The following is a 24,014-nucleotide window of genomic DNA, read 5'->3' as shown; positions in this document are numbered from 1 at the left end:
TTGATACACAACCCTCCAAGGACTGTTGCTTAATTTGTTTCCGAAGCAACAACCATTGAGAAGACACTCAATATGCGGACAAAGCAGTATAATCGCCGAAACTACAAGAATGTTCAACCACTCGACAGTGAAGACATGCGAGAGACCATCAGACTGGTCGTTCGCGAGCAAGTGCAGAGGCTCTTCCCTAAGTCGCAGCCTCAAGTGGCCTCAATCGTCGACATCGCGAAAGAGGAGAGTCCGTGATCACTTGGGATTACTGAAGTGCAACCGTCATCGCCATAGCCCTAACCGGAAACGATGACCTACGCCGCCGTCGCCCGCCGTCAAGGTCTCCCTGCGCGATCATGCCAGGGCTGTGTAACGCTGCATTTCCGTCGTCCACCGCCGCCGCTGCCAGCACGCCCAGCTCAGCTAAGCGAGGAAGACGGACTTTTGGCGAGCCCCCGACCACCGGCCGCTCTGCTAGCACTGCGGAGAAGCCGGCAATGTGTACCGCCGATGCCCATACCACGACTTGGGACTCCGAGGGTTCGCCGTCAACGCACCGCGTCCACAGCTTGGGGAGCGCCCGCGTGACATCGCCGACTACCTCGCCGCCTCTCAGTGGAGTTCTCAACGACCACTCTGTTAACCCTCACCAGGCCGCTACTTCTCGCCGCAACGCCGACCATACACTGGCCTAGCCCGGGGCCGGTCCGCCAGCCCATATCCGGAAGACTAAAAGCAGCAACCGATGCAAGTGCGGTTAAGTAACCAGTAGCAATACTTCTATGCGTGCAGGCTAGAATGTAGTTCTAGAACAGCTGATCGCACAATATTACGGGTGCAGCTGTAATGTACGTACGCAAACATAGCACGTCTGTTGCCACTGGCAGGCATCCAGAAGAAGTCTCTGCATCGCTGGAACCGGGGTGGCAGACTGCGCCGCCGCTGGACACGAACTGCTGAGCACCTGTACTGCGGGGCAGTTCTCTGTAGAACAGACAAAAGAAAGAGAGAGAAAACAACGATCATGTCATCTGATGTAGAAATCAGTTCGATGTTCAAGAAGCAACTGTATGTCCCCATAGCGGCGAATTAAAAAAATGGTCAATTTTACCCAAGGCGAAGCATTGAAAGTAATAGCATGGTTTAGCGTTGCGCTGAAGACGTCTCAGGAGGCACGCTTGACGAACGTGCCAGTACCGTTGCAGGTGTCACCCCTCCATGGCGCGCGAGGCCGGATAAACGGAAAACACACAGATGCTGCTCGGCGCTGACGACGCTCTGCACGTTCCGGTTTGACGTTGGCTGAGCATGCAGGCCAGATTTACGTAACCAGGCGTTTTCTGGGTTTGTACCTGGAAGGTAGTAGAGCTATCGCTCTAAAAATCCCAGGACACCTAAGCTCTTCTTATAAGTTGTGTATGTGTATGCATTAATGTCCAGTTGAACGTTGCTCCGTGGTTCTTCGGGGTATGAAGTTCTGGCGGACAAGCGTTTGCGTTGACTTGGATTTACCGAGGCGAAGTTGGAAGGCGCGAATAAAACAGGCTTCGAAAAGCTATTGCGAGGATGGTTTTGCGCCGCAACAATACCCTCTCCCCTCACGCAACACCTGGCACGCTAATCAGCGCTAGTGTTCGACACCGCTAATCAGCAGGAGCTCCCTGTCTACCGCTCTGCTCTGTCGAGGCGCGCTCCTACCGTGGCGCCGCAGCCAAAAGAAACTTCGTCGAGGCGCACTAGTGACGGGGCGTCATAGCCAATGGCAATTTAGGTGCCACAGACGCCGGACGCCGTCTTTTCAACTGAAGTTTGCATTGCCTGACAACTGGCGTTGTCGCGGTCACGCAAAAACTCAGTTGCTCCCTGCGCAGGAGCAGCTGCAGGGAAGAACGCTTTCATGACTTGACAGCTGCGCCGGCGCGGGAGTCATTAGCAAGGATTGCAGCTACACAGGCGCGCGCTCACGTCATGCGCGCAACCAATCAATCGTTTCGCTGCAGCCGGGAAGGTAGAGGGCACGAAAGAGTTTCGCGCGCGCTGCCGCCGGCTTTTGTTTCAGTTCAGTTCAGTCTCGGAAAACGAATCGGACGGCCACGCGTTGTGCGTTCCCCGGAGGAACGGGCACCGTTCGACGAGCGTCGGCGAGAACTCGCCCATGAAAGGGCTCGCCGTCGGCGCGCGATCCAGCTGCTAGAGCAGCCTGAGCCCAGGCAATTCGACAGCAACGAGAATATCATGAGCTGAGGGAACGGGCGGCCGACGCAATCCGGCACCATTACCTGTGGGTTAGGTAACCCTGACGAAGGTCAGATGCACGCAGGACAGGCTTCGCTTACCCCCATTTTCCGGCAGGGGAAGGGTTGGACATTTTTTTTTCGCTCAATGAGCCATTTTACGCTTTGAATCAAAACGCGCCGACCTTTCAAAAAAATGTTCACTGACCACCTTTCCCTTCTAGTCGCTGTAAAGAGCGAATGCGATCGGCGTCGAGGGCACCCAACGAAGTCATTTACCGCTTCAGCTCCTACACATGCCACCCGCCATGTAGTCCGTTCCCACAGACACATTTTCACGTGCATACGGATCCAATGTAGTCGGCGCAAGAACTCCCCCGACTGCGAGAGTTTCTGCAGAAGAATACTAAGAAGAGTGGAGGACCGTTGTATACCTAATTACACACTGTCCTGAATTGAGCAACCAGCTGTCGTGCAGCCGAGGCTAATAAACCAACAAACTGTCGTCGCCAAGTGCAGATGCAAGGTGCGAGGCTTGTGGCACGTGGGATACTTTCGCAGCTGCGACTGTCTGCACACTCCTTCTGCCCTTTGGCCCAAAAACTACCCTTTCTTTCGGCCTCACCAATGTTATTCCGGCAAATTTCGCTATAACAACGCCATCTACCTCAATTCACCATTCACATTCGCTAGACGCGCCACTGTACTGCTTACGTGGGTGAAGACCTCCCTGTTAACAGCTTCGCACGTACAGTCGCCTGCAAAAGTTACGAGACCAATGGGTGCTGCGAAAAGTAAAAAAAAAATATCTTTTCTCGGAGCCAAAGCTTGCCCGGAGAAATCATGTGGCACTACCTAAGTGCAAGTTTGCGACAAACGCATTGCATTGAAGTAATTCCACGTTGAGAATGCTGACTTCCCGTTGGTGACTCCGGCACAAGTCATAGTAGACGAGGGTGGAGATTAAGTTACATAGCCACACAGGCAGACTACGCAACACAAGCGAACTCACACGAGCATTGAAATACGTCTCCTTCCTTCGCCGACCAGCTGCCAACTGCTCCGTGGGTGCCAGGCTTCAGCTAGGCCCACTAGCGCAGTACAAAAAGAGCGCTTCCCGACGGAGGGCGCTAGCTATATGCTAGCATGAAGCAGCGGAGAATTTTTTTTTTTTTATACGATGCGCTGTACTCGGACACTTCTATTGCGACTTCAGAAGATTTTGGACCTGCAGCATGAATATTTCAGCCGCGCTAGCGTAGTCATCGCATTTAAAAAAAACATAATTGTTACGGGTATTGACATGTACGCTAATGCGTTATATCATAAACATGACAAAAGTGTTCAAGTAGATTAGTTCATTATTAATAGACTAAACGCTTTATGGAGCAACAAAAGGCATAAAGAGCCAGTGATATATAGAGTAACACGCGAAACGTCTCGTCAAACGTGCCAGTTATCTTTTTAAAGGGACTGACAACTGGCCAGAATGTGTATTGTGACACATTGATGTAAAGGAAGTGACCATGAATTATACTGATAGATTCTAGCACGCTATTTGTGATCTCAGTAGGAATTTGTATGTTAAATTGGCAAGGAAAGTCTCAAAAACCGGTAAGTGGCGAGACCTGGCCCTAAAATCTTGGTACTTTGGATGCATTCTATGAGATTACTGTGCGTAAGTTGACTGCTATTAAGTTCATCATAATTATTGTTTAAAATTGCAATTGGTATATTGTTATCCACTCGTGCGTTATTCTATGCTTTGGAAACCAAGAACGCACGCGTGGCTACGGCAACACGCTGAACTCCGTGTCGGGTGTCAAGACGTCGTTTTCGATCCGATTGGTTTCGTGTCAACAGGTTAAACATCAAAGCAGTTGGACAGGAAACCACGAAAACGCGTAGCTATTATCGCAGAAATCATTTAACGATTCGGAGAACATGAATAGCAGGAATATCTACTTGATAAACAAAATCACTGTTCGTTACAGCACGGCCACACTTGTCTGAATCCCACTAATGCCGGCGTATAATCACTATCGCGCTCAGCTATCGCTGTTTTCAGCTTGCTTCCAGTGAACGACTACATCCTCACTGCAAGAAAATGTTCCGCGGCGTTTTCCGCGTTAGCACTTCATGATTAGACACTCTGACCGGTAAGCTTTGTATTGCAAAAAAAAAAAAAAGAATGGGTACCGTGAAAATTGGTTGTCAGTCCCTTTAATATACGGTTTTTCATTGCTCTCGTTACAAAATTTACGGATGATATGGTTTTCAGTTAGTCGAGGGTTATGTTTACATTTAGTACTTTGTTCAAGTTCTTTTAATCTTCAATGTTCAAAGGCAATGTGACTGAAAGGGATAGTGTAAGATATTTAAGTTTATTATTGCTAAATCTAGAACGGCGCTAGGGTTCTGAGACTTTTGCAAATTTCCCAGCAATATTTATAATTTGTTTTCCATTTGTGTATACACTTTATCGCAGACAAAAAAGTTATTTAAAAGTAATAAATCTGATTCAACTCGCACTTAGTAGCGCATACGAAACCACTTATGTGAACTTCTATCTTTAGGAATATTTATTTTGCGGGTGTTTCCTATGTGGCTAGATACTGCTGACATTGTTTAGGCCCTTTGTTTTGACGTGCTGCTCCATGTTGCCTATAATATGCACCTGTTTGATTTTATGTCTTTGTCACACTAAATGCGTTACCAAGGCGCATGAATTGGACATTCTTCCTTGCGTTTAGGTGTGGCGTTCCTGGCGTTCCCTGTCAAAAAATTATCAGTGCTACTGAACTGATCGAACGGGTCGACTGAAAGGGCTACGGCTAGCCTTAAAAAAGATCATATTTCATCTTTCTAAAATTGCATATAGTCGCTTCCAGTGAACTACTACACACTTCAGGCGATAACGTTGCTGTACTGAGTCTTCATTCCCGTGCTAACTGCCATGATTTTCAAGAAGGAGCGCATCTCACGCTTGTCGGTAAGCTGGGCCCACGAAGTGCCTTGCGTCAACTCCTCGACGTCGGCGACGTCATTCCGGAGAACGCCAGAGGCGGCGGCGCTGTTGGACGCCGCCGGGTTGCCCTCCTCTTCCTCGGCGCCGTCCTCCGCCAGGACTGCCTGAAGCTCCTGGCGACGCAGGTCCTCGAGCGTCGACTGAAGGTGGTCCAGCGACTGGCGCACGCTCTCCAGGTCGTAGGCGGCGTCAAGTCGCGACGCGACGCCGGCGTTTATAGCCCGCAGCTCGGCTTCGTCACCGGCGCCGTCTCGGACGAGCGCCACGGCTTCGCCAATCATGGCGTCCTCGATGGTGCGGAGTTTGTCTTCGACCGCCTGGGAATCGAGAAGGGCGCTCGGATTATACATTGCGTCAGACATACCGAACGCTCTGCTGCGCGGCAACACCGCTGGGACATGCATACTTACTGGGAAACTGTATAATCATTTTCGCGTAAAAGTACGAGCGAGCGACAACTAGGTGGGTTAGCAGGCACAAAGGATGAGGGCCTAAGGCACTGAACTTAGGCGGATTGAGTACTGCGTGTTGTTTTCAAGAGACTGTCACGCCACTATATACTATATTATTAGTAAACAAATTCTCAGACTAATGCTGCATTTGTTACGTTCTCTACGCGGAGTACCATAAAAGATGCAAATAGTAAGTTTAATAACATAGCTCGTACTATGATTCCTTACATTACACAATAGCAGCCCAAATAGCACGTTCAAATACCAGTAAATAACTATTTCAGTGCGCCTTTACGCAAGCTATACACACTGCACTATACACAGTGCGAACCCATTTCACGCGGCTGTCAGCATTAAACCTTTCTCGTTCTCAATATTGACCAGAATTCTAGCTTGTCTATTTCTCTCTGCAGAGGTTGTTGCTAGTAAATTGCGTAGTCTATTCAAATGCGAAGCCCTGTTAATTTGATGATAAATGCAGTGACATCAATTTATTCGACGCATACTGTATGAAGACAAAGCTGTTTCTATTTTAAGCATAAAGACGTGGAAAGTCAACCCATGTAAAAACATCACGGCAGTAAAGGGCGCCAGTCAATAAATTGTAACAAATGATCAATGCATTGGGGCATACCTACATCAATGACGTGCAATGTCAGACATTCCTAATCCTATTTAAAGAAGACTACCGCCATACCTAAATTTTGCCTTTGTCACACTCTGTGTGAAGCCAGCGCCAGTTGGCCATTGGCGACAGTGATCGAGCGACTGTGCTGCGAAGCATAACTACCGCCGTTTTTTCTTCAGTGCGTGGGACGACTCTGCGCACGGGCACGGCTCGGGTATCGATCACAGCCACGCCGCCGCTGCTGCGAGGGCGCGGGGGGCCAGATAGGTCGAAGTAGGTACTGAAGGCCATCGCAGGAGAACCGTGGCGTTCTCGTATTTCTCGCGTTTCGTGGTGGCGTGTCACCCACGCACGAAACCGCGCGAAACTGAGAATGCGCCAATGAATGTGGATTGTCGATCGAAGCCGGTCTTTTGCATCTCCACACGCCTCGCACAAAGCTTCGTGGCGACAGAAGGGCGAGCACGAAGGCACCACGAGCACGTACGCGCTCACGCACTCACATGGGGCATATTTTTTTAGCTGCACCAAGTTTGTAGAGACTGCCCGCGGTGGATAGCAAAATTCTAGCCCTTGATTTAACTTACTCGATGAGGCCATTACTCATACGAGAATACAAAACGCGTAATTGAATAATTAACATATTTACCCTAATTAACTATTTAGATTAGTTACTTTATGGCGCGCCATTCGATATACTATCTATAGCCGCTTAGTTCGCGAATACTCTGGTCTTCCGAGATATCAATTTTCGAAATGTCCGACGAAATGCATTGGCGTTCCATATAGTTTTTTTTTTCTTCTACAGCGAAGCTGTATATGGCTAGCCGATTCGTCCGTCCATCGCCTCTACGCGGGAAACTCCGGCGCAAACCCATGCGCATGTGCGCCAAAAAAATAGAGGAAGAGAGGCACGCGATTGGCTGCGCCAGTAGTGACGACGTTGCTCTCCGTCGCAGCCGAGCGCGATCACAGTACTCTTTCTCCGGCTCCTAAATGGGTAGGCCGCTCGTCATACTACTCCTCAGGGGCACGTAGCTTTCGATCAACAACGCCGCGAGCAGAACCGGGGACGAGCTCGTCAACGCCATGCCGATACTGCAGCCCGGGCACAAGAACAGGCTGGTGCAGCCGAGCGGAAGGAGCAACTGCGCACCGAGAATCCGGCAGCCTTCCAAGCCGTCGTTAAATGAACCGTCGGGTTTTTTTTTTTTCGATAAAGACTTGCTCTTAAGGCATAATTCTTGATGCGTATATGTGTATTATATGTGTGCTGTGAGGCCTGTGTTGTGTATGAATTGAAGGAGTGTTTTGTGGAATCTGTTGTCATGTATCCAGCGGTCATAGCTGGTTGTCACACTGTAGCGGAGGCCGGCTTGCAGTAGGAGACGCGAGCGTTCCGATTTTAAACGAGTACATGTCCATATTAGGTGGTATGCATCTGCTTCCATCACAGGAACGGAGCAGTATGGACACGTAGCACCCAGTGGTAAATGCGACCAGTTCCACCTTGAGATAACAGCCGGTGTAAGGGCCACCCCGGCCCGAAGCCTCCTAAGCACAACTTCCTCCGCCCTAGTAAGCTGAAGGGGGAGGGAGCAGACACACGGTGGGATAAGAGCGCGTGTGTCCTGCCGGAGAAAGTTTTTACGGGCTCGGAGCGAGTTAAGGGGTTGAGGTGGGAGGGGAATAGGCGGAAGATCAGGATTAGGAGGGCAGTGTGCCTGCTGGTCAGCAGCAATGTTGTGAGGGTTCGCTGAATGGCCTTGAATCCACTGTACCTTGACGCAAGTAGCTGTCTTACTATTCATAGTGTGTATTGTCTCGCAGATTTCCATCGCCTTAACAACCTTCTTGAGTTCCTGAATAGCCGCTAAAGAATCAGTGAAGATATCTAGTTGCTTGATGGTAGGCAGCCTAGATGTCGGATCTTGCACAGCGTCGTGGATGGCTTGAAGTTCCATTACTAGAGCGCTGGCTTCCGTAGATAAATAGCGCTGGTGGCAGCTGATAAAATTATGCGTAGTACTCAGGAATGATGTCCTTCCGCCGTCTGGGAGAATGGCAGCATCCGTATAGACTTTGCAGGTGTTAACGCATGATGCAACGACGATATTGTGTTCGTCAATAATACCTGTTGTATCGCTGCGTCGTAACTTCGTTGGCTTATTAGTTGTGATGCTGATGAATTCCCAGGGAGGCATTGGATAGGGCTGATTGTCAATCCGAGAGCCGCGGTGAAAATGAGCATGCAACGCAGCGACAGCCGGAATAAGTTGCTTTTTTATTTCACGTGCTTTTTCACGTTGCAAAATTAGCTGTGCAATTGTGTTGAGCTGGGCATGTTCCTGTAAGGTTGGTATCGGAGTGATGCGGGTCAGTGCTGTGATTGTGCGCATAGCATCGTGATTAATCGTCTCCAACTGTGCCAGCTGTGCCAAAGCCAGCCGTTGAAATTGTGCTTGATATAAAATTCGTGGCTGCAAGACTGCACGCACGAACCATCGAGCTACGTCCGTACGAGCTCCAGCTGCTTTTGCTGCAATGCGACGAATAAGGTGAAGTGTTTTTGTCGAACTCTGTCTGGTTTTATGGAGCCAGTGTGCACCACTGCCGGAATGGTGAATATCGAGACCCAGTATGCGGACCTCAGAAGCCTCAGGGATTGTCACTGCGCCGAGTCTAAATGTGAAGGGGTGCTGCGTGATTCTTGTGCGTCCTTTCTTGTTGGCCACCACAACATAGCTTGATTTTTGGGCGGAAATGTCCAACCCTGCTTTCCGAGCGTAGTTGTTCAGCACATCAAGGGCTTCTTGAAGATGTTGAGTTTGTCTAGATATATCTTTATGCACGGACCACAAAGTGACGTCATCCGCATAGATTAAGAACCTCACATTTGGAATCCGATGTAGTTGCCAGGCTAGAGGTATTGAGGCAACGTTGAAGAGAAGAGGAGCCAGAACCGAACCTTGTGGGACTCCTCTCTTCGATGTGAAGTATCCTTCTTGCCTTCCATCTACTCTAATCGCAAATGTGCGATTCTGAAGGAATGAGTAGATGAATCTTATCACCCGCGGTGGAAGACCCAGGTCGATGAGGTTGGATATAATGATTTCATGGTCTATATTGTCATAAGCTTTCGTTATGTCTGTTGCTACTACCGTGCGCACAGCGTGACTGTGTGGAGAAACCTGTAAAACATCGTCTGATAACATAGAAAGTCCGTCTTCAGTTCCCAAGTAAGAACGGAATCCAACTTGAGCAGGATGGTATTTATCGTGGCGTTCAAGCCACCAGGAAACTCGTGTGGCCAGCATCTTTTCAGCGAGTTTGCAGACAGTTGAGGTTAGTGAAATTGGGCGTAAAGACTGCAGGCTATTTGGAGACTTTCTTGGTTTCGGAATCGCGACAACAATTGAATGCTTCCAATCAGGTGGAACGTTTCCAGTCTCCCATACTTTATTAATAGCCTGAAGAAGTGCGTCGAGAGCTGCTCCTTCCATGTTCTTGAAAACCTCATAAGGAATACCATCGGGACCAGGTGTTGTTCGTTGCTTCGATGTTTCAATCGCCGCTATTAGTTCGGCCATGCTGAAAGGACTGGATATTTCGGATTTGGAGGTTGTGTCAGACTCATCAATTTCGGGGCAGTTTATAGGTGACGCTTGATCGAATTTCGGGAAAAACGCTCTAGCAGAAAAATTATTGGGTTTTACGTGCCAAAACCACTTTCTGATTATGAGGCACGCCGTAGTGGAGGACTCCGGAAATTTCGACCACCTGGGGTTCTTTAACGTGCATCTAAATCTAAGTACACGGGTGTTTTCGCATTTCGCCCCCATCGAAATGCGGCCGCCGTCGCCGGGATTCGATCCCGCGACCTCGTGCTCAGCAGCCTAACACCATAGCCACTGAGCAACCACGGCGGATCAAACGCTCTAGCAGCGTGTTCTGCAAATTGATGTGGCGAACTCTGCATCGCTAACCTAACGCTCGCTGCAGGGTCAGGTTGCTCCGTCGGGATTAAACCAGTGATAAACACTGTGACCGCACGTTTCAGCTTCGCTGGTTATCCATCTGAACGGAGTGCTTGGGTGGCGTTCTTTTTAAAAGAAAACGCTGTTTGATGCTGTGAATCACAAAGGTATCTGAACACCAATGCATTTCGCTAGACATTTGAAAAGTTAGTATTTAGAAACTGGTGCAGTCCAGAGGATTCGCTCCAAGTGGATACGCCTTGCGAACTCATTAGCTGGAATGCATAGATCAATATGTGCGCTGTAAAATAGTTAATCGAAATTTGATTCGCGTAACTTTGGAAATTATGTGATTAAGCACCTGGATTTCTCGTACAAGTCGTTGCCGCATCATCCAGCAATTTAGATGAAGGATTAGAATTGTGCTATCTGCAACAGATAATTTCCAAAAAATCTGGTGCAGTAAGAATAATACCCTGTTGCGCATCAGCTTTCACGTGGGCGCCTGTGCGTGCAGATTTAATGTGAAACGAGTTAGATCGTGTGTTTCGCTTTATTTTTTGCCTGACGTTAGGCAAGCTATATTTGAGCTCGGGCAGAAGCTAGGTGATTTGTTTCGTCCTCAACCACTTTTGTTATCGGTACTGAGTTATGAAAATGAACCCCGGGATTAAATTTTATTTCAATGCGATCTCAAACAAAAACACAAAGATACTTCGGTATAAACTGTGCCATTGAAGAAGCATATAAAGTTCAAAGAATGTAATCCCAACGAAAAAGTTATCGCACTTATTTAATCTCAATAAACATAATGGAAACAATGGCAGATATTTTTGCCCACCGGGCAAATGAAATAAAGAGAAAGGCTTATGGAATACAGCTGGAAATGTAGTAGCGGAGCCTCCATTTCCAGCTGTATTCTAACTATGTTCGGTGTTCTAACGGTGTTCTAACTATGCGCACGTGGGACTATACGCATATGCGACACATGTCGGTGAGGCAACTTTTCGGCCACCTTAAAAATCTCCAACACACCGTGTATGGGCCTGTAATGGCATCGAACAGACGCCACTGTGCAGGATGTAAACAGCAACGCCAGTGATACGTTACATGTTTTTCAGATTGTGAACAGTAATATCTCTTTATCGCTTTTTAGTAGTCAGATGATGCAGAATAAAAAGCGTGTTTCCATGGCTTTTCCTGGTACGCTGCAATGTTAAACAATTCTGAGGAACCATTCAGTCAAGAAATTGAGACCTGGTCTGAGCGAGTCCGGTGGTGGAATAGTGTAGCATGTAGCTTGCTTGTACGGTCTAGGTAAAATAAATGCACACTTATACATACATATGTACGGAATATGACGGCGACGGAAGGTCGCCTAGAGTGTCCATATAGTTGCTATCAAAACAAAAATTCATGTCTACTCCTTAGATTCTCAAAATTTGGCCGTATTAAAATTGAGTTGCACGCAACAATATATGTGTTTATCTTTGTTAGTATCATGAACTCATATAATGAAAATTTCGATGCACTTACAACTTCACTTATACTCGCAGTGCGGCGTTGCTCTCAGATGTAAATTTCGTATTAGACTGTACCCTATCATGATTACCAACCGGCAATCAATCTATTGTGCAACTAAATAGACAACGGAATTAACAACGGAAATAAACAACGTAGTCAGGACAGAAGGGTATAATTCCATAATTATCCAATGCACGTAAGCGGCAGTAGTTAGGGATTCGTTATCCTAAATGTATTGCAAAACTAGAGTACAACCATTATTGCCTAAACAATTGTTTCATCTTGTTCAATAATAGGGCTATATCATCGGTAATTGACAAGTCTGAATCGCTGGAGCAGGAAACGCGACATATTCGCCACATATTCGGGACATATTCGGCACACCGCATTTCCATTGTGTTTGTTTACATTAGTACAGCAAAAGTTACTTAAACAAGGTAGCTTACAGTTCGTGCGCATAATCAGTCATCTTGAAATATTAAAAAATACAAGTGCCAATCTCGCATCATTAAGTTGTTTCAGGTTCATTTTTTTTCGCGTGGTCGTGCGGATAACTGGAATTGTTTACACGATGTTGCCCTGAATGCAGTTGTCTGTAAACAGACAGGAAGAGACTGAGATAATTTGTCTGTTGTTGCGTGTGAAAAGTGCGATATAGGTATGAGGTCCGTCGTAGTGAGGGACTTCACCATAATTTTGACAATCTGGGATTTTTGACAACCTGGGATTGTTTAACTGGCAACCAACGCGTGGGACACGGCTTTATTGTTTCTTTATTTTTTGCATTTCGCCTCCGTCTTAGGGCGGCTGCCGTGGTCTCAATTCGATCCCGCGCCCACGACCTTAACGGTAAAACGCCAAGGCCACTACGTCTTCACGGCGTATGTATAAATGCATAGATAGACAGACGGACGGACGGACGGAAGGACCGACCGACCGACCGACCGACCGACCGACCGACCGACCAACCGACCGACCGACCGACCGACCGACCGACCGACCGACCGACCGACCGACCGACCGACCGATTGATTGATTGATTGATTGATTGATTGATTGATTGATTGAATAAATCAGTATAAAGCAAAAAGTCATGCTTTGCCAAGACCCCTCATGCGCCATGCACGTGCCTGAAACTGGTCGTCAGCGGTGCCAGGGACAGAGGGCGGCAGCGTGGTCCTCTTGACCTGGCGGAGGTCCAGTGTGTCTTGGTGTGTGGCCATGCGCTTGCGACGCATGCTGGCGAATGACAGCGCCATTGTGCGGTAGTACTCGTCAAGGAGCCACTTCTTGAACTTATCCTCGTCGGTGGCGGTCCCAGCGCCGCCCTTGGACGGGGATGCTGCGCCTTCGCTGCCAGCAGGCACAACGTCGGATGCGTCGTCAACTCGCGATGAACCTGCATACGGCAGCGCAAATAAAATGTAAAATTATTCAGTACACCCCAATGGTGAGGCCAAGAAGCGAGGCATTTTGTGCACACGTTCAAGCTTCGTTGCAATTAAAGCTCGAAGTCACACAACATAAGGCTGAGCTCTCATTTGTTTTGAATATAATTGCTTGCTGCGCTTTATTAGTGAGATTTTTGACTCGCATGAAATAAGCAGCATGTAGTCAATTTCACCTTATTTGCCCTTGCCGGGAGCCAAAATATTTCATTGGCTCCAATGATGAGTCTTCAACTAAATATCCTGTCCCAGTTCGAGCTCTTTCAGTTATGGATGAAAAACGGCCTTCTTCCTGCATTTTCATGTATGTTAACATGCAGTTAACATCGAACTGCGCAGAAGGATGTGGTGAGCTATATGCGTAAGGTTTAGTAGTCTGTCAAGTTTATATTCAGGTCGAATATAAGCATGACCGGCTACTTGTGCAAAATGCAATCAAGCATAAATACCGATATCAATAATAAAGGAATTACGCCTGAGCACGTTATAGCTATGAAGTCATGGTGAGCTCTTACAGGAACCTAAAAATGTCTTTCCCTCCCATCTCTCCTAGTTCCGCATTTTGTGGCTTGCCAATAATTTTTTTTATCAATGTAGGACGGTAATGAACTGCTACAGCCCAACTTATTGTTCCTTTTAAAGTCCGTCTTAACAAGTGGCCAAGCGCGCGCGATAAGCCCTACGCAATTCATTGGTAGTCTTCAAAAGTAGTCTTTAAAGGGCTCTCGAAACGCCTTTTATTGAAGATGAAAAATGAGAAATGCGTTTGGTGTTGGAGCAGACAATTTCAGAAATGCTTTACCGCAAAAAGTACTTGCACGCGTTCAATAGAAGCGGAGTTATTATCAAAGATCGACTTCGCGAGGCGCCCGGCCCTTCTTCAATGCCTTGCCCTCGGTGTCAGCGCGGTGGTGCCCATAACGCTGTGCCTACTGCACGTTACTGTGGCCCGTAATCCAAGTTTGGCTATACAGCTAAACCTCGATCTGACGATGCCCGATTTTACGAAGTTCCCGATCTAACGAAGGAATTTCGTATCCCCGGCAAGTACCCATAAGGTTCAATGTTTTCATCAACCCGAATTACCTTAACTAGCTTCCATTAAATCCGACTTAACGAAGCCTTTCTAAAATTAAATGAGTAAAATAAATCTGTGATTTCTTTATAATTTTGAGGCGGCTGGGTTTTTATTCGCTCGTGCGCTCTAACGCTGTCACCTTATAACGTCTAGGCCCCTTAGTACCAGCCCTGGCTGTATTTTGACGAGGCTCAACGCCGCGCCCATGCACGCAACAACGGACTCAGCAGTCGCTAGCGTTCTTACGTACCAGATGGCGCTAGGGGCGGCGGCAGTTGGGCTGCGCTTGCGGACTTTTTATATGCGCAGGCGTGGGTTAGCGGTAAATACAATGCCACGGTACCTTTTGGGTATCGCTACGTTACAATTTTTTATTTCGAAGGACCGAAAAATTCTTTACTCGATTTTCTGGACTTCCCGATTGACGAAATAATTCAAGCGTGGTCGTCACGTCGTTAAATCGAGTTTCAACTGTACATGTTCACATATACGCCACCACATCCAATTTTGGCACCTCATCCTCGTCAAACTCGGAATCTATTCCTCAGCTTACGGTTGAGTTCACGGTCTCATTATTTCGCTGTGGTACAGTGTACTACACAGGTACGTGCGTCTATACTCGCATCGAGTGATATGTGTCGCACATTTCCATTCGCACTTGTGTATACCACAATCACACACTTTCCGAGGGTCGAAGTAACTGAATCTTCATATTCGCTCGGGCGAGTACGTCGGCAGCTCTCAGGTCTGCTACGCGATGGATGCCACACTACGGCCTCGCGCTGAAAGGATTCTTAGCGACATAACTGGCGTCACAACTGGAGGATGTGCAACTCGGGAAGCAGACCACGTGGTTAGCAAATCCTGGCGCTCGAGCCTCGAGTCACGCCACCCACAGATACAAGTCAGAACATGCTGTTCGCCTGAGCTAACCGCAGGTGAGCCGAGCGAGTGTGATCGCCGCGACACCCCGCGGCGGCCGCGGTATCTACGCTACGCTGCGGACGTGGTTACAGGAAACTGTAGTGGCTCCGTGCGCGACGAGGCTGGAGTTCGCGCTCATGTGCTCCAGTCTGGCCGTGTTATGTAGTGTGGACAAGCTTTGTCCTGCTCCAGCTTGACCAACGGATAATAGCCACATCCAAATTACCAATTTTGCGCAATACAGCTCCATACGTAGCTGAGCCTTGCCAAAGCGCCTAACCAGGAGTGGCCAGGAGTGAGCGCGCGCTGTCAAGTGTACTACGTGTGATCAGACCTTAAATTTCACGTAGTTCAAGGTTAGTTGAGTGTTCAAACTTTACTGACGTTACCGAGACGTGGCAGCCACGACATTGATCAGCAGTGTGGCCTACGTTTGATTCCTAAGCGTGCGGGCGTGGACTACTGCGGCCGTAAACGGACTAGAGGAGGCGATAATACAATTTTCGTATTTCAGGCACGTACGCAGGATTTCTTTCGCGTGGGGGGGGGGGGGGGGGGGGAGGGGCATCTCAAGGTAACTTTTCTATGCAAGAGAGGGGCGGAGGTATTTTTACTAGTACGAATGTGAATAATGCCCACCATTCTCCATAGAGGTACTGGGCAAACAAAGAACCACATCAAATGGACTCGCGCGTGAAAGATGCGCAGGAAGAACCTTGCCAAAAACAAGTTAACAAGCGAAAGTGCAAAATCAAGATTTCGAGTAGCGTTTCGTGAATTAGCCCTGCAAAAATTACAGTGATATATATATATATATATATATATATATATATATATATATATATATATATATATATTTCCGGAACAATCACAATTATTTTCGGATACTTCGTTTACAGCTCTACCAAGTCCCAAAACCGACTCGTGTTGTTATTTGGGAAGTTGTGTAGCGATGCGTGGTCACCAGTCCCGTACAACCGCGTAGAGCGCAGGACGCTGCGGTTCTAGACGTACTGCGCTCACGGAAGAAGGTTAGGAAAACACCCACATTAACACAGCAGAGAAGTGGCTACGTCAGGCGGCTCGATTGATAACTTTGAAAGCGTCATTCAAAACACGAACAATTATTCTCCACTTCCGGCGGCGTTTTATATACTTCGTTTCTTAAAAAAATGTTGATCCATAAATATTTTCAAAAACAATTTTCACTTTTCCTCCCTGTTTGGCTGTTCCCTTGGCTCTCTCCCTTAGTATATAGCTTAATTTCTCAACTCCTTGCGACTCTTGTTTCCAGTTGCCAATTTTGCACGAGAAGTGCTGTACAATTAGGCAAAAGCCAGACGAGGTAACGGGTGACAGTCATATTGCTTATGGGTTTAGCGGTCATTGCAGCGCCTGATGACGACCCGCCGCGGTTACTCAGTGGCTATGGTGTGGGGCTGCTGAACATGAGGGCGCGGGATCGAATCCTGGCCACGGCGGCTGAATTTCGATGGGGGCAAAATGCGAAAACACCCGTGTACTTATATTTAGGTGCTCGTTAAAAAACCCCAGGTGGTAGAAAATTCCGGAGTCCTCCACTACGGCGTGCCTCATAATCAGAAAGTGGTTCTGGCATGTAAAACCCCATAATTACGAAAAGGATCTGATGATGCACGCTGTTTCGCATTATTTTATTTTCCACCTTATCAAACCCATATCGCCGGTTTATGGTTCCGAGAATCTGCCAGCATCGCGACGAGCCGTCACTCAAGGAAATAATAAAGCGAAAGAAAAAGTTAAATGCAACTGGCATTTTCTCCGGCCACAACTCATTCCCCAAGCACAAAGGCCACCTGACTATGAACCGAATATCCTTCCTGGCCACTGGATCAGTCTAAACACGGAAGGTTGAACTAACGAAGCAACAGCGATGTGTGTGATCGTTGAATAGATGGTGACATAACAATTGTCTTGGGCAATAAAAATAAAACAAAATAGTATGATTAAAACAATAACCTACGGCCAGCCTGCTGCAATAGATGGTGACAACTGACCTCATCTTGAGTTAATCGGGCGGGCACCGAACCTACGAGAAAACCGGCCTTAACACCCCAGCAGATGCCGATAACTCCCGCCATTCAAAAGGAGGGAAAAAATTGACAACCACTCCACTCTGTGAAGATAGAATGGCAGCGAAAGCTGACGACAATCAGAGCTCTCAAAAGAAAAGCAAAGTGTTTCACCTACGCCGCGGGTTGGCTTGAAGATAGTGCAATATCAGGCCGACACGCGGCGGAGGTGAAGCAGGCGTTAAGCACCCCCCTTACGTGGGCCGACTCCGAAGTTAGTGCAACACCGGGCCAACCCCTGGCGGAGGTGAAGCAGGTTTTAAGCACTCCCCATACGTGGGCCGCTCCCGGAGATTGTGCAACACCGGGTCGACCACCGGCGGAGGTGAAGCAGGCGTTAAGCACCCCCCATACGTGGACCAATCCCGAAAGTAGTGCAACGCTGGGCCGACCGAGCGCAAAGGTGAAGCAGGCGTTAAGCACCCCCCATACTTGGGCCAATCGCGAAAATTGTGCAAAGCCGGGCCGACTCGCGGCAAAGGTGAAGCAGGCGTTAAGCACTCCCAAGACGTGGGCCGATCCCGAAAGTAGTACAACGCCGGGACGACCCGTGGGAAAGGTGAAGCAGGCGTTAAGCACTCCCCATACGTGGGCCACTCCCGAAGAGTGTGCAACACCGGGACGAATCCCGGCGGAGATAAAGCAGGCGTTAGGCCTGCTTTAAATACACAATACCTATCAAATTCGAAACGCAGATTTTCGCTTGCTTCTGCCTGCCCAATAAACTGCGTGAATAAGTACAAAAAGTAACAGTAGGAAGAAGCGCAGACAAGTACAGCCTTCTTGATTGAAGTCAGTTATTTGCCAATGGCAGCCGCGTATGGTAATCTGCTATATGACGAAATATAAATATAGCAGCCCGAAAAGATTGAGGAGAAGCCGCTTGCTGAAAAAAAGAGTGTTGCAGAAAAAGGGCGACTCGCGCTCCGCTTACGAGCTCTACACGCGGCACACGACTCCAAAATTTCACTGATACGGTCAGAGCAGCGTAGGCAATATGCGGACTGTGTTTTTTTTTTTTCACGAAGGCAGATGGCGTGGTTCAAGACCTCTTAAACTCGCAGAAACCGCAGAAAGACAAGAGATGTTAAGGCATGAACACTGACTTTCAACTAATGTTTTGTTATTCTAATAGTGTGGTTTATACAGAAATAAGCCACACGTAGAACCGATATCACAATAGCATAGAAGGCCAAAAGAAACAGAAAGGGAGCTGGTGTGCCGGAATCTATGCGTTAGTGATTACCTGAACATACATTGCCGAGATACCGCTTTTTTTCTTTTCGTTTGACAAAGCGACGGATGTCATAATCACGCATGAGTGGTTACCGCTGGTGCGCTAGCTTTTTCTTCTCGCTTCCATATGCACTCTTTTTGTTACTTTCCGTTTATTTTAGTCCTCTGTGATGTAGTGATATGGGTTCTATGTATGACCATTTTAAGCATAATTGACTTGTTTTCGGTATTGAAACTTAAGTTGTAAGTTTGTGCTTGTCCTTGTGTAATCTAATTTGCGTCCATGGTTTCTGGTCTCTAAAATGTTTGGTAACAAATCACAAACTAGCTAAATTGTCTCAAATTGCTAAGCCAGATCCCTTGTGATTCTACCAGCGGCAGTTTTATGACAACTATCGGAAGCGCACAGCTGCCGAGCTGATGAATTTAAGGCCTATTTGACACTGTTCATGTCTACGTGCTTAAGTTCTAAGTTGGAGTGCTTTAACATATTCGTGCTTAAGCAGTGGAAACTAGCGAATAGTCTATAGTGCTGCTGTTATATGCGGGAGAGAGTTATAAGTTTGGTATAGTTCAGTAACTCTATTGCAAGTCAATAATTTATGTACTAATGAGATTACACCTCAAACATAATTTCCTTGTTTTTTTCTACAAATGTACGTTCCATGGTGAGAAATAACGGCGCACAAGTTGTTCTGATTTTGTTTGATATGGAACGGTGTTTGGGCGGTACAGGGATAAGCGGTAGATGCAGAAATAATAGTCAAGGAGAGCAGTGCATGGTGATAATGGCACTGTCCTGACGCCTCTGATATCTTATTTAATCGGTGTTCTTTAAAGATATTTTCAACAAATACCATAACTATATTGCATAAATAAAACGGTCGCAATATTCCACTAGGAAAAAAAATATTTGTCTTAGGTGCACAGTTTGAGTGCGGCGATTTGGCCTCGCTTTCGCCGTGCCATTGTCTTGCCTTATACTTCACCCTCCAACAACCGGCGTCTCTGTATATTAAACGTATCGGTGTTGTCGGGCGCACGCCGCATTGGACACATTCACCCCTGCAAAAAGATCGCGTCTTGCATGAGATGAAGTTTTCTTGAGGAATATATAGAAGACGATCAAAAATATATATATATTGGCGACACACAGAAGAACCCGATGTATTCTCACCAGCGTCTGTTGCCTCGACACTGAACTACCTAAATGAAAACACTGTCCACAGTACAAATTCTTGCACGACCTCAGAAAGTTGGATAGACCTGCTCCTGTTATAGTGACTGTCCGGCTTGGAAGATCTGAAAACGCTGACCATGGCGTCTTTTGGGCCAAGAGCGTGCCGGTCGCCAACTCGCCGTGTGCGATCTGGCGGAGGGATTTCTTCCACATACACAACAGTAATTTTACGGTACCTGTATACTACTGCGGTACCTGTATACTACTGCAGGTGACTGTGGTGCACGCCGTGACACATACTATAAAAAGAAACGACTGCTTATTTGCTCGGACTTGAAAAAAGAAGCACACAGCGAACAGCACCAGAACCGGCGCTAGCTTGAGTGTGCAGGAAATTTTGAGTTTGTCTTTCCACGCAACGTGCACAGCATATCAGGAAAAACATCCATGCTCTTTTCAGACGAGCGTGCATCTTCAAGAAAATGACGTCGGCGCAATCGAGTGAACAAACCAAGAAGCATGGAGAAGGAGCCACGCCACCGGAATGTCGATTAAGCGGCCGCGAGACGACCGGTAATGTAGTGAGAACAGCACAAACGCAGCAGCGGACAATGTAGCACTTAGCACGCACGCGTCGGCAGATTCAAGACAAAAATGCGTGATAAAGAGTAGCTGTCGGTGCACAAAAGAATGACATATCATCAATCGCGCTTGTGGCAAGAAACATCCCTGAGGTTTTATCCGCGGAAAGACTGCTGCTGCTGCTGTGCGAGGCGTCCACACGCACACTTGATTCTCTCAGTGACATTGCATACACGGTTGCATGGCGACGTGACCAAACCGCAACGCGAGGACGAGAGATACGTTGATCCGGGAGATCAGAGGGTATTTTTTTTTTCTTTTTTCAGCGACTTCAGCCAGACTCAGTTTCGCACTACCGCGTATTCGAATGCCTGCCTCACCTTTTAGCGCGCCCACTGTGTTCTCTCTCTTCTTCAACGTCTTTTTGTCCCGTTTCTTCTGATCGTCCTCGTCGTCCCCGAAGATGTTCCGCAGCTCTCCAGTGATCTGCATGAAGAAGACGGTTGAGTCCGACTAGTTTTATCATGTGATATTTGCTCTCGTCAAAACGTAGCTGCATTCAATGCATTAGAAACGCGAATTGCGATACAAAACTGGTGCTTACATCTAAAAGCATAACGATTCAATTCTCTGATACCTGGTTGTTTTAAATACTCCGTAAATGATCTAGAGCATAATTTTCCTTTCGATGTTTTCAGCTAGCAAATATATGCGTTATAATTACCTATAATTACAACTAGGTTTCAGCTCTAAGCAACTCCTAGGCAAAATTTTCTGCGAAATGATCGCAAATTTTTTCACAACTGACAACTCGATGAGAACGCTTGATCTCACAGAGGCGGTTTTCACCGTACTGTAAAAGTGCAGCTGTCATTGCAAAAGTTCAGACACCTATGTGCTTGCACCTACAACCACTATCTCCGCTAAACCTCATTCGGAACAAGGTGTCTCCAATGAACGATCACTGGGAGAATGTGTCAGCCATCAGTCACCGCAAGAGCGCGAACATCCTTCCTTGAACGGTTTATCGAACTTAGGCAACCGACAAGCACCTCACTCCGTATTGGAAGTTTAAACGACATCAAATCTTGAGGCCACAGACACACGTGTAGGCAGGAACATCTCTGTAGGAACCTGCAATGCGCGTGTGTGGGTGTTCTCGTCTTTTCGTTCTGTTTAAATGTGCAACATGTAGTATCAACTTGCCCAACAGAATTACACCTCCACTTGTCGTGCCTCCTCTCTACTGGCTGTCGACACGAGTTATTCAATGCATCGAACCAATAAGCTCAGTACTCAATCCTGATGAGCATTCCCTGTCGGCTGACGTCTGTGCTGTCCGTACATTTGATATCGCTGTAAAACATCATTTACTGACTAATTAGAGCAGGTCTTGACACCCGCGATAGTGACTTAATGCATGCCTCCATCCATGCATCCTGAGCTGGCAGGCACGCACACACAAACAAAAAACTAAAGAATGGTTATGTTGAAGGGCCTGAATTACGCCAAAGTATTATGGATACTGGTTACTTTAATAATACATTTACCGCTACGTTCCCTGTTCAAGAGAGTTTTCGTGTGGTCGTCTTATCATAACTTTTCTTTAAGAAGGTATGCTCAGTAACATTGCGGCTGGGTTTATGGGTTTTTTTAGCTGTTTCTTTTTTGTCATATGCATATTCATAACAATTGCAGGTTCTACCTTGACTTGCTGCGAAAATTAACAATAGCATTGTGCGAAAATTTCTGCCGCCTTTTTCTGTGGGGGAGGAGGAGAAGGAAATCACTTTGTTGTGTGTTCTGCGAGTTGGCGGGGAGGCCTAAGGGAACCGCCTAGGTGACGGCCAGGAGTTCGTGGGTCGTGGCGGCACCCTCGGCCCGCTGGGTGGCCCGCAGTTGATCCTCGAAGGCGGGGCTGAGCAGTGCGGCCTGCCAGCGCCTGCGATGGCTGTTGCTAGAAGCCGCGTTCTCGTTATTGTTACATATCCCTTCTGCATTCCCATAATATATGCTCTAGAGTGGCTCATGATTCACTTTTGTTGCGTTTGTCCGTTTGATACATATCCGGAGATATGATGTGCGTGAGCGCAGGATTCGGATACGTCCTAGTTTGTAACTGCCGCCATGCGACAGACTGCTTTTTTGCCAATTTTGGGGAGAGGTCGCGGGAATATGCCCCTCTGTAACCTATAGTGTTTTGTGATGTCATTATATGTGGCGATTCTGTCCTCCCACTGCCACTCATCTACCGCATCGTCACGTCCGGAGGGTGCCGGGGCGTCACTTGCGACCGCGGCTCGGTCCGTAAGCCCTCGATCTGCGTCGTGTGCCGCCTCGTTGTTGCCGTCCTCCGCGAGGGAGTGAGTGGGTGTCCATGTCATGTATATCTTATGCAATCTTGACCTCCTGCAAGAAGAATGCGCAGTGCCTCCGGGGAGATTCGGCCGATGGCAAAGTTTCTTACTGCCGTCTGAGAGTCGCTGACTATCACGGTTGCTTTAGTCTGAGCTACTGCGAGCGCTATGGCTACTTCTTCCGCTGTCTCGTTACTTGTGGTGCGTATCGTCGCGCACGTCTTACACTGTTTCTCGCTATCGATTACGGCTGCTGTAAACCCCCGTCTGCGACTGTATCGAGCCGCGTCTACGAAGACTGCGTCCTTGTCGCTGCCGAATTTCTTCGGTATCTGCTTCGCTCTGTTCTCTCGCCCTGTTCTCTCGTAGTTGCATGTTCTTTGGTACAAGGGGTATTACCATTGTTTCCTTTGTCTCCCTTGGGATATCCACCTTGAAACCGACCTATGTGTGGTAACCTATACGTAGTCTCTCCAGGATGTGTCTGCCTGCTCTAGTCGTACAGAGGCGATCGTATTGTGCAGTACATTGCGCTTCAGTGGGATTGTCTAACGTGTTACGTAGGCCTAATTGTAGCAACTTGTCCGTGCGGATGCTAATCGGTAGCCATATGGCTAGTTTGTCTATTTTCCGAATGAGGCATTCTAGTTTGATCTTTTCCGCGACCTGCAATTTCAAGTACGGCGCTACATATACTATTGTACTTATGACGAAGGCCTGTATTACCCTGATCGTGTTTTCCTTCCTCATCCCGCTGTGTTGTTTGCTATCCTTTTGATTAGCCTCATGATTCGCGCTGCAGTTCCGTCCAGATTTCTCCGTAGTTGCCCTTGGCTTCGACGACGAGCCCCAATACCCTAATCCTGTCAACCTTGGGTATGGGTTGCCCATCGGCCGTCTTTAACTGTATCTCCTCTGAGATCTTCGTTGTAGTTGTCTGGTTTGCGACCTCTGCGAGTCGGTCTGTACAGCAACAGCTCCGATTTCTCTGCTGAGCAGGTTAGCCCTGTCTCCTCTAGACATCATTCGACTGTTTCGACCGCTGTCTCAAGCGTTTGTTCTATTTGCCCGTCGCTTCCGTTTCTCCCCCATAGGGTGATGTCGTCTGCGTATAAGGTACGATTGAGTCCCTCGATTTTTTGCAGCTTGGCTGGCAGCCCAATTAGCGCCACAGTGAATAGCATCGGTGATAATACGGAACCCTGTGGCGTACCTACGCTGCTTATCTCGATCTCCTCCGAAACAAGGTCCGCTATCGTGATAT

The 24,014-nt window shown here is 47.7% G+C and overlaps 1 protein-coding gene across 1 annotated transcript in view; it reads right to left on the bottom strand.

Annotated features, from left to right (window-relative positions):
* The window catches only part of LOC126540237 (uncharacterized), a 144,832-nt gene that overhangs the window by 6,091 nt on the left and 114,727 nt on the right, over positions 1-24,014 (bottom strand). Inside the window, exons 4-7 of the mRNA XM_050187037.2 lie at positions 20,774-20,879; positions 12,965-13,233; positions 5,210-5,570; positions 848-975 (exon numbers count right to left, since the gene is read on the bottom strand). Of these exons, the coding sequence (XP_050042994.1) occupies positions 848-975; positions 5,210-5,570; positions 12,965-13,233; positions 20,774-20,879 (864 nt within the window). The remainder of the gene's footprint in view (positions 1-847; positions 976-5,209; positions 5,571-12,964; positions 13,234-20,773; positions 20,880-24,014) is intronic.

The sequence above is a fragment of the Dermacentor andersoni genome, chromosome 2, assembly GCF_023375885.2.
Source record: "Dermacentor andersoni chromosome 2, qqDerAnde1_hic_scaffold, whole genome shotgun sequence".
Classification (NCBI taxonomy): Eukaryota; Metazoa; Arthropoda; class Arachnida; order Ixodida; family Ixodidae; genus Dermacentor; species Dermacentor andersoni.
The sequence above is the reverse complement of the archived record's forward strand: the minus strand, read 5'-3'. Positions and strand labels throughout refer to the sequence as shown.